This window comes from Battus philenor, unplaced genomic scaffold (assembly GCF_028537555.1).
Source record: "Battus philenor isolate CCGP_79_NKW_IND1 unplaced genomic scaffold, ilBatPhil1.0.hap1 SCAF_13, whole genome shotgun sequence".
NCBI classification, from domain to species: domain Eukaryota; kingdom Metazoa; phylum Arthropoda; class Insecta; order Lepidoptera; family Papilionidae; genus Battus; species Battus philenor.
The window spans coordinates 9384789-9399012 of NW_027181675.1; the positions used below are offsets into that span (position 1 = coordinate 9384789).

At 34.9% G+C, this 14224-nt stretch overlaps 2 protein-coding genes across 2 annotated transcripts; one reads left to right on the top strand and one right to left on the bottom strand.

Annotated features, from left to right (window-relative positions):
- The first annotated feature begins 660 nt into the window (after positions 1 to 660).
- Positions 661 to 11556, top strand: LOC137933127 (extracellular calcium-sensing receptor). Its single transcript, XM_068776910.1, has 4 exons — positions 661 to 781; positions 9091 to 10482; positions 10574 to 10705; positions 11108 to 11556. Exons 2-4 carry the CDS (start codon positions 9156 to 9158, stop codon positions 11224 to 11226), a joined length of 1578 nt encoding a protein of 525 aa, XP_068633011.1. The 5' UTR covers positions 661 to 781; positions 9091 to 9155; the 3' UTR covers positions 11227 to 11556.
- Positions 11557 to 11639: 83 nt separating this feature from the next.
- On the bottom strand, positions 11640 to 14144 carry LOC137933128 (translocon-associated protein subunit gamma). Its single transcript, XM_068776911.1, has 4 exons — positions 13878 to 14144; positions 13498 to 13717; positions 12931 to 13062; positions 11640 to 11888 (listed from the first exon to the last, which is right to left on the bottom strand). Exons 1-4 carry the CDS (start codon positions 14008 to 14010, stop codon positions 11822 to 11824), a joined length of 552 nt encoding a protein of 183 aa, XP_068633012.1. The 5' UTR covers positions 14011 to 14144; the 3' UTR covers positions 11640 to 11821.
- Positions 14145 to 14224: the final 80 nt, after the last annotated feature.

Below are 14224 nucleotides of genomic sequence, written 5' to 3' on the forward strand. Positions count from 1 at the left end.
TTGTGGCAACTATCTACATTTAACCTTAAATAACCATAAAGAGATATAGTGGATTACTATCGTTTATGTGCAACTAATGGAATTAATCACAACTTATCTTATGTATTTATGTAACATTTTTTTGATAATGACACTTCGCGTGGTTTATACTGACTTTTGTGGTTGTAATTTCATAAGATCCAGTCAAGGTAATTTATAATATGCGAAATCCATATTTTCGTGGTTTATTACATGTTTAGTTTATTACAGTAGTTAAAAATATGCAAATTTTTAATTAATTCTCCTCACCTGCTATTATGAGATCTTTTACATAAATGTAATGTTTTCTTAGATGACGCTATATTTGAAAACATTTGTCTACATTTTGTATTATTCCCAATAACTATTTTTTTTTAAATTGACGTAGAATGCAATTAAAATTTTAAAAATATTTATTTCACTAAAAGGGCTACAAAAATATTTTTTTTCAAAGCATGACTATTTTAAAATATGTAATAATTAAATAATTTAAAAAAAAATTTTGAAGAGGCAACTGATCGATCTTGTGCTGGTGTCCTAAGCGTGCAAAATGGAGATGCGCTTGCGCTTCAGGCACGTGCAGTTGTCACGCATCACGGATACCAAGATATTCACTTAGTTTGTCGTCCGACATCGCGCCATTCGCACGCATGGAGGCCCGTCATTTCGCGATCAGTGATTAAAATTATTTATCAATTAATGTTTACGCTTCACGTATAGTGTTGTATTAAATCAACTTTAGGGGTTCCCGGGTAATCGATTCGTGAGTATCGATTTTTTAAATAAACGTGTAAGGGCTTTGACCTACGGTTGTCGTGACTCTTGTCTCTCGTCGCGGGCTGAGTCCACCCCGATCGGAGCTTAAGCCGTTGTTCACCTTGTTTGTCAAGCTTGCCGATCTTAAAAGTTACATGACTGCAATTTTTTACTTAGCTTCTACATAATTATAAAATGGTTTTACTATAAATTGGTATATATATCTTTAATGATCTCTAAAAATATTGAAATGAAGTAAGAATGAAGGTTTGCCTGTACCTATTTGAAGTTTTATACGCTGGTGTATATAAATTTTTGTAGCCATAAGCTAAAAATATTTAATTAAGAAATGGCTTAACTTCATTTAATATAAATATCATAAATACATACTGTAAATTTATACGTATGTTTAGATTACGATTTAAGATAGAAAATAATACTCTTTTACACTTTCATTATATAGTTTTTAGGGTATACCAATATCCAAGTAGACCACTATTATTAGAGAAAATTACGTTTACACTAAAATAAGGCAAAATGAGATCATTAGACAATTTATAGCAAGTAAGTAGAATTCATATGTTTCGCATTTTAAAATATTACTGCGTAGAAATGACTGATAATAATTAAATAATTGTATAATTGGTTTTGTTTACCTTAGATTATATAGTTAAAACTTGAATTCTTCAGTAATTAAGAATATAGTAACAAATTATCACTATGATTATTATCAGTAAAAATATTTTAAAGGCGTCAATGTATAACTCAATTCTCAGCAAAAAAAACTTTTACGCCTATTTCTAATCATCATGTATACAGTGATATTACTCTGAAATATGTTGCATTGATTGTTTTTTTTATTGAAATGCCACAGGCTAGTTACTTCTAGCAGTACAAAGTTTGTATAGATAGTAAATAATTATAAATTTTAAGTGTAAGCACTCTAAATTTTTAAAATTTTTTATCTTACTACAATATCATTAGGTTCTTTTTTATCTCTGAAACTACTGTACATTCTCTCTTTTACACCTGTATTTCATAGGTTTGTCCCTAAATTGTCGCATGTATAGACAGTTTATAACAACTGCCATAATGAAGTAAATGTTTTCCGTAAAGTAATATCGTTGAGAATTACAGCTATTGCGCTTAAAATATTTATTTATTTAAATAGAATTTAAAATTTAATGGCTATTTGTTTAGAATATTGTTAAAGTCAAAGCTAAGGGAGTGGCATACAAAATTTTAATTGTATTATAGTTGTCGGGTTCAGGTGTGGCTATTTAATTGCTAAATCGCCAAATATAAACTTGTCGGCTCTACTTACAGGGCAAACTGAATCAACAGCAATTTTATATAAAATTAAAAATTTCTATGATTCATCATGATCAAAAGCCAAGAAGAAAGTGTTTTTAGAATTTTTAATAAGGCGTTCGTTTCGTATCCGTTTTCGTACCAAAGCCACGATTACAATCTTATCAGTTTAAATTTGCATTACATAATATCTACTCATGTCATATTTGATAGCAATCCGTCAAGTTATTCATTGTGATACATTTAGATTGAATAACTTGGCGGATTGCCACCGAAATATGACAGCATTTTCTTTTAAATAAGCATAAATATTTAAGAAAAAGTTCCACAAATAACACTCTCTGTAAGATACAGAGAGTATTATTTCTCGAACTTTTGTAAACAAATAATTCTAATTCGAATAGTTTAGAATTAAATATTATCATGGAATATGATAGTATACAAAAAAAAGTCGCTTAATGGATGTTGTGAGATCGAACGGCTATCCCCAAAGTTCGTTATCTTTGGGTATTCATCATCAGGTATCATCGCCTATAAGGTCGCCGATGGCCTGTACATTGAAGTGGGTGTCTATCGGGTAATATGATAATGATGGTGCAGTATCTATATACTCTATAACAGAGGTGGCCAAACTCCTTTCTAGTTCGAGTCATTGTTCGAAATTTGAAAATTTTCGCGAGACGCAATTTAATACGCATTTAAAACACGCAAAGGAATATTTTTTAATTTTTACAAAACATATTTCAATTGAAATTATTATCTTTTTGAAGACGAAATTTAGGCGTTACGAGTTTATTTTTATTTCTTGTGTTTATCATTTGTCTATCAAATTCAAAAATCGTAAAAGATTTTAAATTATGATGTATGAATAATATGTTATTAATTTTCAGTGTTATTATAAAGCAACCGTTAGAATATAATGGGTAAAAGAGGTTTGACCTCAAATATCGGATGACATCAGTATTTTCAAGACCCTTAGTTTTTATTTGATATGTCATGTTTGTAATTTTGTACGAAAAAAAATTGTACAGCATAGAATGGATTACACCTGTTATTAGCGACAAGTTAAGTCTAGTTCATATGATAAATGCCTCAGACTTGAGAAGAAAGAAACTCAGTGGCACTATATATTAATTTATATTACATATTAATATTTTACTTATGACTATATACCATATATTTTTTAACTACCTGCGCCCGCGACTTCGTCCGCGTGAAATAATTTTTTTTTATTTTTCATTTAGGTTATTTAGTTTTCTTTGGTTAAAGATTTTTTATAAAATTAGTTACTCATTACATCTTCGACCCGCCAATATATCCGCCAGTACCGTCAAAATCGGTCCAGCCATTTCAGAAATTAGCTGGAATAAATAGACAGACAAAAATATAATAAATGTAACTTTTGTATACGTACCGAATATATATTCATGTGCGTTTAGTAAAAATAGACTATTTTAACATTACACACACACTCCAATTTTGTTTATTTGTATAGATTTAAGATAACACAAAATGACGTTTTTAATAAATAATTTATATAAGAACACAAGTGTACTATCTTCTATAAAGTCATTTAAATTGCTGTTAGCCCAAATCGTTGATAAAGCATTTTTTTAAAATATAAGTATACATTACCTATAGAAAGAATTAAAAAATGCAATGATATAATGTCTTAGGAACACAAAATTTATATTTTCATTTCTGGTATTTGCAAACCTTTGGTATTTACTTGTCGATATACGTAATATATGCTTTCTGGGAAAATTATCAGTTTTCCTTAAGTACATCTTCCTCTGTCCTTAAGAAGCAACAGTAAATAGAAACATTAACATTAATTAAGGTATTATATATAGTTAGCTATGTTGCAGTCACTTTAAAGAAATTTTATATATTAATAATGTATGAGTAATACCGATTATTAGCCTACTTAAACTAAGCCCTTCTAATGAAGTTTCCGGTTGTAACAGCGCTGTAGATTAGGATCGCACTATAAGTTAGATTTGTCACTTAAACCTGTTTTTTGTTACCTGTTTTTAATGTGTTGAATTCCCATATTAAAAGAATGTATGGCAGATGTCGTCTCAGCGCAATCAGTTCAGCCGAGTTTCACCTGGAGTATTCGCGCTGTTACTTTTACAACGCGCGGCCGCACACGAACAACGCTCTGTTTCCCGGAGTCTCATTGTCTCTGGTATAACACGCGTTTTAATGTATTACTTTGGCTTTCCACTATACCAACTTATAATGGTATATATAAATAACATATCCTTAATCGTATTCTTCATCACTGAAGGTCGTGAACGTTTTGAAATGCCTTGGCGGAAACGGTGTCGACCTTTTTCCACGCCATTCTGTCATTTGGTTTCCTCAGGACAGTGTTACTACTGGGATCCCATTATAGTCATAATCTGATTAGTCTACATGATCTTTTGCCATCAACAAACAAACAACCAGACAAAACAAACAAACAAACAGTCGTTTTATAGTTGTCAAAATTATCTGATTGTCTGCAGAGTATGTAGCCACAATAACTTAATACTAATTGGTATGTAGCATTTCGTGAAGTGCCTTGTCTCAATCTTCAATTGGGTAAGGATGGATTTGTTAATGCGATTTTCTGTATAATATGCGTAACATTTGTACCACTGCGTTAAATATACTATCACTTAATATATTTTTTCCCATTAATTACAAACGTGGTATAGAATAACGTAATAAAAACCTATAATATGGGTGGGGTTGGAAGAAACGTGATTGTCGGTGCATATTCTGTTCCCAGAGCTCTCAACCGTTTGGTTATACCTATAGATACAGTACATCTGTCAAACGCAGCTAAAATTCTAGGGTAATAGTTCCGGAAATAAAAAATTAAATTAATCCCTCCAAAAACATGGCAACGCTCTTTTCTAAACGTTACCGCTTGCCTCTATCAGCTCTATTCATATACATGGACAGTCCAATGCCATGGGTGACTCAAACCACTTTCAATGCGCACATCGAAACAGTGCGAAAAATGACAGCCTCCGTGCTTCTATCAATCGCTAAACAGCGGGAGTAAAATATCACTGTTGAATAAAGAAAGACTCTTTAAAGCTGTTATCAGACTCGTCCTAGCATACGGAATCCTGTGCTTCGCACACGCTCTTCCGTGCATCGTTCACAAATTACAGGCCGTACTGAACAGTTTTAAGCGTCGGGCCACGGGCGCGCTGTGATACGTATGCAGTGGAGACCTGTATGTCGATCTACCTGCCAATGATCGCCTAGTACCTATATCGGGCAACAATTCATTACTTTGACTCTGCTGCTCAACAAACAAATACAGACTGTAGGGACCGCCACCTACAATACAATCACATCCACATTGTGCATTCAATCGCCGCACCGTTTTCAAACCGAGACAAGTACTCAATTTTCCGGGCAATGCGACGACAATAAGACAAGCCTTGTACACTCCATTTCTTCTTACCAGCGCTAACACTCTCCGAAGAGGTAGTAGTGATGTTAGCCAGGCAATAGCAACCGGTTGAGCAGAGGTTCGGTCCTGTCGCACGCTCTTGGATCGGAACGCTCAGCGTATATTATCGACCATGAGTGACAGCCATACCGAAGTCGAGGGGACTGGGGGTGAGGACACTCCATTGAACGTCCGGTCCGAAAAATATGTCACATTTAAGAAATGTTTTTAAAATATGTAGTCGATTCATTTAACAAATAAACAACCCTCCTGTAACTAGACACACGCATTAATTTCTCAATGGCCTAATTTTGAAAGAAAATATCACTTTATTTTAAACTTCTATTTTTAGACAAAGGACTTCGCATATTTTTTCAATATGAGCAGTTGCGTCCTGCCTCTTGTAACATAGACAAAATTAAAAGGTTATATCAAATTTTCTATTACATCCCGTACAAAGTTTTTTATTACGTTCCTAGGGTAAGCCCAATACCCGTCCTGTCATCCGATTTTGGCTGAAGATGTTTATTTTTACACTTATTTAGACATTTTGTATTACATACATATTGTTTATATAGTAAACGCAAGCACGCAGAAAATGTTACCTACTTGTGGTCCAAGTATCCCTATCTGTTAGTTTATAAGGTTACACGATTTAAAAAAAATATTTGTTAACATCTATATGAGTAGTAGCAGATCACACCTTTATTACATAGTCATAGTCGCTTGCGTGCATTGAAAAATTATTACTACGGACGGAAACGGTTTTGCGTGTTCTGAGCTTAAACTGTTTTATTGGCCGTTTATGGAGTAAGATTACAAAATACATATGTAATGTTCCCATATAATATTTTCTTGCCTTGCTACGTAACGGAAACATTTAAAAATATGTCTGTCTTATTTGAACTTGTCACGGATGGAATATATTTAAAATAGGTAAAGAAGTAATAAGTAAATTTAATCTTTAGCACGAAGTTATGTTCTTGCTATACACCAGTATGCGCAATGTACGGTATACTACATCTTTTCTTGTTACAAAAAGTGTTATAAGCCTAAATACCCAAATAAAGTGATTACATTTCTTATAAGAGAAAAAATTCTTACAAATTTGATTCTCATCTGTACTCTGCTAACAATTTAAAATATTATGTTGATCAATGATATCTCGTTTAATTTATCAAACCTTTTTCAAGTTTCATTGTTTAAAACAGGCAAACAAAAAATGACGATAAAAAATAGATCTCTAACGATTTATATTTAGATAATACTACACTATACCGTTTTTGTTCCGTCTATATGCCCGTCGGCTTGTCGATTCGGTTCTCCCCGAGAGGTTCACGAAATTGGTTCCCGTTATTTAAGCTCCAAATCACATACATGCAGTGCTCGGTTTAAGTTCAAAGTCACGAACCGACTTCATAAACTATTATACAATATATTTTCTTATCTGCTTCTCCTTATACAGGCACAAATTCGCGAGTAATAGCCTTCCTATACCTTTTCTGGGACTTTGCGGAAACTTCGTGCTTGCCAAATTTGGACAAACTCAATTAAGCTAGCCAGGGAATATAAAGTGAGAAATCGTTCAAAGATATTAATGGGCCCTTCTGTAAAGATAAATGAGGCCCCGTTTCGCAAAAACGTTCTAGAAGTTTAACACGTGGATATAGCCGTCTAATCTTTATATAGTTTTTAATACTAAATTAAATTTAAAAACACTTAGTGTCTCTCTAAATTTAATCATAGATTTTGTTTGTTATAAATGAATGCCTTTATTTTTGCCATTTTCGCGTACTTTAAACACCTAAAATATGAGATAATTCATTATGGAGTGGATCGATGATGACTCTTCTTTAGCATAGTGGATTATTTCCTTATAAAAAATCAGATTCTACTCTTAATATATTATATATGTATACCTCACCTAATAGCGCGCTTTTCAAATACAAAATACTGAATAGTGCTAGTTTTTCTCTCATTCTTTAAGGATATGAAATGAAACATTCTTCGGCGACGTTTTCATCAGAAAAGTACAAAAATATAGCAGATTTGTTAGTTAAAAACAAATAGAAACTTTTAGCTGCCCCAAGCGGGGTTTGGTGAACCAAATATTTTTAATACTATTCGCTTACCGGCTATTAGTTGAAATCTTATATTCTTTGTATATTTCCTTAGATTTAATTATTAAAAAAAAGGTTCATGTCATAGAACAAAGACTTCGCTCTTTTAGACCTAAAAATAAAAATAAGTCAAGACATTTCCAACCATGTTGTTCCTCTTCTCCCTCACATGCATAGAGGCATTGCTGATGTTTCTTCCGCCACTTCACCCAATGCTAACACTTACCGAAGTGGTAATAATGTTAACTCATCAATAGGGGTGGGTTCTGCCAGTCCGGGATCTGTATATGCCAATAGGACAACAATAGCCGAGTCAGGTAGAAATCCGTGTAGTGTAATTTGATTAATTATCTTTGGTCTCAACAATATTTCTCGGACGCACAGTTAATTAATATCCAAAGATAGATTTTGCAGAAATCGTCCAAGCTTAAAAGCCATAGTAATGAATTTCTTAATTAATAGATCTCTCCGAAAATATAATCACAACACGAATCATATCGTGCTTACGCCTTTTAATATACTGTTTAAGTGGTCCGCATCATGATCAGAATACAACAAGTCTTATTCAGCCTGCTGAATAAGACTTGTATGCATATTGCCTGCTGAATAAGGCCAGGGCCTAAAATTATGGAGTGAAGAATAAATTTCAAAATCTAATCCAATCCAATAGCTATCAAAGTCATTGGTACTTCAAAGTATAATCAAAACAGAAAATTTGCTTTAAAGAATGTCAGTAAGTTACTAATGAAAAATCGATCGATGTTCAATAAGTTTTTCCGTACATCTGCCTTCAGGGGATGTGAATTAATAGGTTCGTTGCTCCTATCCGGTCTGACGTCGCGCTGTAATGTCGCGACAGACATCTCTAGGGCTACCATATTTGCTACACACGTTCGCATCATCATAGTTTTTTTAACATTTTTGTTTTTATTTAATATTCATTAAAAATTGCTAGTGAGACAATTTTAGTTTAAAACTTAAATTAGTTTGTCTTAATTAAGTATTAATTATAGCGCAATGATTCTTGCCGGTAAAAGTAGTTAAATCTTGATTGCGTTTTACGAATTTGGCTTAAATAATATTATTGGTAAAGACTCCCAATTACCGTATCTTTTACAGCAATAAATAATTTATGTATCTTCTATAACTTGTTAATAGGTTTCGCTTTTCTTGCTAAGTTTGATATTTGCTAAAAGCTTCATATTTACAATCTATCCGTTTAGGGCCTCAGAGTGAAGAGCCCACTGGAAACGATGTAGACTAAAATAAAACAAAAATAACCGAATCGGCAAAGTTAAGGTCCCTAGAGGTGCAAGACGTCAAACCGGTTTAACCGGGAGATTCTTTGTTTGGTTATCTCAAAGTCGAGACGGTGCGATCGGACGCCGGGCATTTGGCGCGAGACTGACAGGGCGTTTTGTATCACAGGAGTCACACATTGAGCGCGGATGTGTCTCCGGCGGAGGTCGGGCAGCTGAGGCCGGGGTGGCCTGATGGCGATAGCAGCAGTCCGCGCACTGCTGTTCACGGCAGCGCTGGCCAACCTGGCGGAGGCCGGCGCGGCCCGCTTCGGCGACCGCCTCGCTCCGCGAGTATCGTCGTATTCCCCACGGCCTGCACCATCAGCACATCCCTACGCTGAAAATGATTACGAAGAATATGTGCAAGATTACAACGAAAACAATCATTTCGCAGAAGTTGAAAAAGTTGTTCCCGAGACGGAACCGCCCCTACGTCGGCCAGCTCGCACCGAAGCCCATCGATTAGAAATGAGCACAGAATTCTTTATTATTCCGGAGCGTTCTTCCCCGAAACCTCCAGTGACTACCTCACGAGCCGTCATAATTTCTAAATTACCATTCCCGAATAATAACACGTCAATACCTATTCTAAAAACATCGTCTGTAGGCGCGTTGAGGACAGAACCTTGGGCGGTGCCAGTACTTGCGATAGCATGTGTTAGTATGTTGACTTTAAGTGGATTCGAAATTTTCATAGTGTGGGGTGCTAGCCGTAAGGCACCGAGTCATCGTCATTTATTGCTAGGTCAAACATTATTATTTGGACTATTTTCTAGCGCCGCTACTGCAGCGGTTTACACCTCAACGCCAAACACTTTTACATGCGGTGCAGTTCGTTTCGGAACTGGTGTTGCTTATGTAATTGTTTTCGCATCGCTACTGGTTAAATGTGTCTTCTTGTTGAGTTTAAATGGCGGAGTTTATTTACCGGCGGCATATCAAGGACTACTTCTATTCTTTGCGGTTATGATACAAGTTGCAATCGGAGCTCAATGGCTCGGCAGCTCTCCGCCGAGGGTGTCCTCTGACGGTACGCGATGTGAATCTGCACTATCAGACCTACTGCTGTCATTGTGCTATGCTGCATTTCTAATAGCAGTAGTATGCGGAGTAGCTCTACGATCACGCGGCATACGAGATAACTACCGAGAAGCAACACATATTGCTGGAGCAAGCGGAGCGACCGCCGCCGTATGGGTGTGCTGGGTAGCGGCCGCTTTAGGTGCACCGGAACAGCATCGAGATGTGTGTGTGGCAGCGGGATTATTAGCTACATGTGTGGTTGTGTTCGCATTAATGTTTGCTCCTAAAGGTCGAAGGTTAGCAGCATTAGGCCGAGAGGGCCGGTGGGACGCAGACCGAGAAGAAGGGCTGAGCTCCTTAGGCGCTGGTGGCTCGGGGTATTCACCTTCGTTTTTCCACTTCAAGCCGGTGAAATATGGGATGGTATCGGCAGCGTCGCCTGCAGCCGCACCGCCTCCTATCCTCGACCGTAAAGAGCCTCCTGCTCAGCATGCCGGTTAGTTAAGTATCTAAAACGCGCTAACAAGTAAGAACTAGCGCTTTTAAGCACCAGAATTTGATCGCAGCTCACCGCATTATGATTACAGATTCATACGGCGCCATGTTCCCGAGCTCACATCTGCACGCACGCCCCTTGTGCTCACCGCCGCACTACCCCTTGCACCCTCTAATGCACTATCAATTTAATTACCCGCCCTATAATTATCTACTTCCACCAGGTAAAATTTTAAACCCAGCTTTCTAAAATTCAATACTTAACAATTATATTAAAGCTAATTAAATGGTTATATATTCACCAATCAAAAACATCAGAAGTCAATGTAATTACAGTAATTTAGTAAAACTCTTAACTAATACTTTGTAGTGACTTAATAATTTATAGAAGTAAAATAAAGGTAGCATATTGTCGAAAAAAATCCATAAAAATGAAGCCACAACTAAGATTAATTTTTGTTGTGGGGTATACGTTTTATTTAAATGTGATGAAAGATACTTAATGCCCATTTAGGTCACTATAACCACCTCGACACACTCATACCGAGCGACTGAACCAGTTTGCTTTGCGGAAAAAAAATTGTATTTACATTGTTAATTACTAATTGTGACTATTCTTAATACAGGCGTGATGATGCGACCAGAGGAGGGCAATGTGTACACGACCGTAGAGCCCACCTTTAGTAGCAACCCCAACGTCTTTTTCCAACGCACAGAACCACTGCACGTCGGCATGATGTACTGAGCCTCTGACAAACCAACGTTCCAAACGAGAACAGTGAGATTTGACAGTGCAACCGCCTGCCACCTACTTGTTAAAATAAGAAAGTGGACATTTAAAATTTAAGCAAATAGGTTAAAGAAACGTCAAAAAATTCATGAATATATGTAAAATCATAACACTACTATTACTCAAAATAAATTTAGAAATGAGTGTGAAATTAAACTAAAGACTAAAAATTGTGTTCAAAAGACAGTATTTTCATAAAATGAAAACTTTTTTATAGAGACAATTAGTAAAAGTGTATCGAAAATTCTTTTATTGAATTTGCCTTACAGAACCCACCCTAACAAGTTTGTAAAACACCTATCATTTTTGTGTTAGTAAAATAGATTAAGTTTATATTGTGGATTTGTAAATAAAACTAGAGATTGTTCAAATTTTTTTTTATTTCTTAACCATATCATTTAAAATTAATTCTATTAACAAAATGTATCTGTAAAAAGCACATACTTTAAATAACTTAAAACTGAGTATAGACTCTCTGTTGTGTTGTGCCTCAAGATTTGTGCGCATCAAGCGTCTTAAGCACATCACTTGGTCATCAGTTGCTCCCTCTTCATTTAGATCCTGTAGACAGCAATGCTAAGAATCCAGAAGCTGCCGTTAAAGACACAATATAGTTTCTGTAGATTAATGTTAAGGAAATATATTGTCAGATAGTGTAGTGTACTTCTAATCTGCTTTTTTTTGACTGGACATCCTATGGCTGAAATGATGATGATAGATAAATGAATTTAATATTTAAAAACTACAATGTAAACAATGTGTTTAAGACTAAAATATAAAATTTCGAAGGCATAACTGTACATGTTTATTAAAATCATGTCCAGTTACTTCTCAAGATATTTATGACCTATAGATAAAAAATGAATTATGTAATGGTGATCATTTTTGATTTTCTTTTGTGTAAATTCACCTATAGTAAGTTAAATGCCTAAAGAAAATATAGTTAACCATCAAATCTAACATTTTAAAAATTTTGAAATAAATGTTCATAGGCAACTAAAAATAATAACATTAACATTGTTGAGTCCCTATCATCTTAAGATTGTAAGTCTCATTTACGTATAATATTTACTTACAATGATGATACTTATGCTACTGTTCATGGAAATAAAAGCCATGGTCACCAGTAGACAGCCTTCTGCAAAAGATTATCCACTAGCTGTTGTGATCATTAACAAAGTAATTTTGTTCCCTTTAGTAATGGACCATTATTGACATACCACTTTACTTGAATGTAATTGTTGTGTATGTCTTGAAGTAAAATTCTCTAATAGCCATTAGAACAAAGATTACTCATCTCTTTCTCCCAAGCTAAGTAAATGTAAGCTTAAAGGAATTATAATCAAGAGAATATACAAGGGCCAAAGATGATGTTTAAAAGCCACTAGATTCAGTGAGGATAGGCCCTACTCGGTGGACTGAGGACATAGTCAAGGTATATAAAAGTCTATCAGTCGTCGGGTATGAAGTCACTGAATATGGACAATGCAAGATCAGTCATCATAGCAAATTTTGGGAGTGGTGCAGTAGGCATCTATCTGCTGACACGATGATGAATATATAAAACCTGTCTATAGAAAAATTGTTAATACTATTAAGTCATTCACTCAATATTTTTGAATAATTTTGAGATAGACATAGAATAATTGAAAAGGATACACAGTTGGTGTGAACGAACGCAGTAGGTAAAAACTGCTCAGGATCACAATTGTTAAGAACAAGGCGTTGTTGTAGAAGATAGAAAAAGTAGTAGCCTCATAATCTGCCACTTCATTCTTCTTCCATAAAATCCTGAAATTTGATTATATTAAAGTATGAATACAATGATCACTAATTTACCTTATAATAAATTAGAGTTTATTAAACAAAAGCTTGTAAAAAAACCTATCAAGGTGTAATCTTCAAGTTAAAAATGAAACAGGAATGAATTGCTCTACTACTTTAACAAGGAAATTGTGAAAGTGACCACAATAAAAATCCATTTGAGTCTGTTGCAGCCTCTTCAGATTAGGGCACATTTAGAACCCTTTTTGCTTTAATTTGAAAAATGCCTTTGTAGGGGACCTAACTCAGATTCTAGTTTCTATCAAACTGGATTCTTGGCATTCTTCTAATGACACACACAAGTAGTCACTATGAATGATACTATGTGGATAATAATGTGAGTTATTGAATTATTCAATTCACAAGCTGAGCCACTAATAATCTGTTCTAATTTTACTTAACCTTTCATCTTTCTCCTTTCGACTCATCTTCTTGTCATCAGCCAATTTCCTAGTCATCTCCCTTGCGACGGCATCCTCTCTACGTACAGCTACGCGATGCTTCAGTTGGAACTTAGTGTTACGGTATGCTAAAGCTAGTAGCCAAGTACTGGCAGCTGTTACTACTGCAAACCAGGCAAGTGAAGGGCTAACTTCTAAGGCATGAACTCTCCAAAATAACCCTGAAATTTTAGATATTCGTTATTATTACTGCATCTTTCGAAAATTAAAGACTCAACTTTCACCTGACTTGATTTTAGTAACTGAATTTATGCAAAAAACTTTTGATTATGTTGAAGAATATGATGAGATATAGTTAGTAAATATACCATTAGTACTTACAAATGGGAATTGCAGACACGATAAAGGCATTTCCATAGAAAAGCGCTGATGATTTAGTCGACACATTTCTGCTGAAATCTTGAAGAAGAAGCTCTTCTTCTTTTGTGAAAGCTTTATTACCTTTTCCGGACATTATACTAGTTAAATTTTGTGTTAAGAAAAACACCCGATTTGCCAAAAAGAAAACTAATACCAATTAATAAGTATAACGCGTACCCAACTAGCAGCCGACAAGACAGAATAAGAACCTCAACAGTATAATGTAGATGACGTTAGCATTACATGTCAGTTGACGTTTCAATAACTACAAACGACGTGTCAAAAATTTGCCAACACAAAAATTTCTT

What these genes read in the sequence shown, in the direction of transcription:
- LOC137933127 (XM_068776910.1), top strand. Translation starts at nt 9,156, where the DNA reads ATGGCGATAGCAGCAGTCCGCGCACTGCTGTTCACGGCAGCGCTGGCC. An exon ending in GCCTCCTGCTCAGCATGCCG is followed by an intron (nt 10,483 to 10,573) that starts GTTAGTTAAGTA and finishes TTATGATTACAG; the next exon opens with ATTCATACGGCGCCATGTTC. An exon ending in TAATTATCTACTTCCACCAG is followed by an intron (nt 10,706 to 11,107) that starts GTAAAATTTTAA and finishes TTCTTAATACAG; the next exon opens with GCGTGATGATGCGACCAGAG.
- LOC137933128 (XM_068776911.1), bottom strand. Translation starts at nt 14,010, where the DNA reads ATGTCCGGAAAAGGTAATAAAGCTTTCACAAAAGAAGAAGAGCTTCTT. An exon ending in CGTGTCTGCAATTCCCATTT is followed by an intron (nt 13,718 to 13,877) that starts GTAAGTACTAAT and finishes CTAAAATTTCAG; the next exon opens with GGTTATTTTGGAGAGTTCAT. An exon ending in CGTTCGTTCACACCAACTGT is followed by an intron (nt 11,889 to 12,930) that starts GTATCCTTTTCA and finishes ATTAATCTACAG; the next exon opens with AAACTATATTGTGTCTTTAA.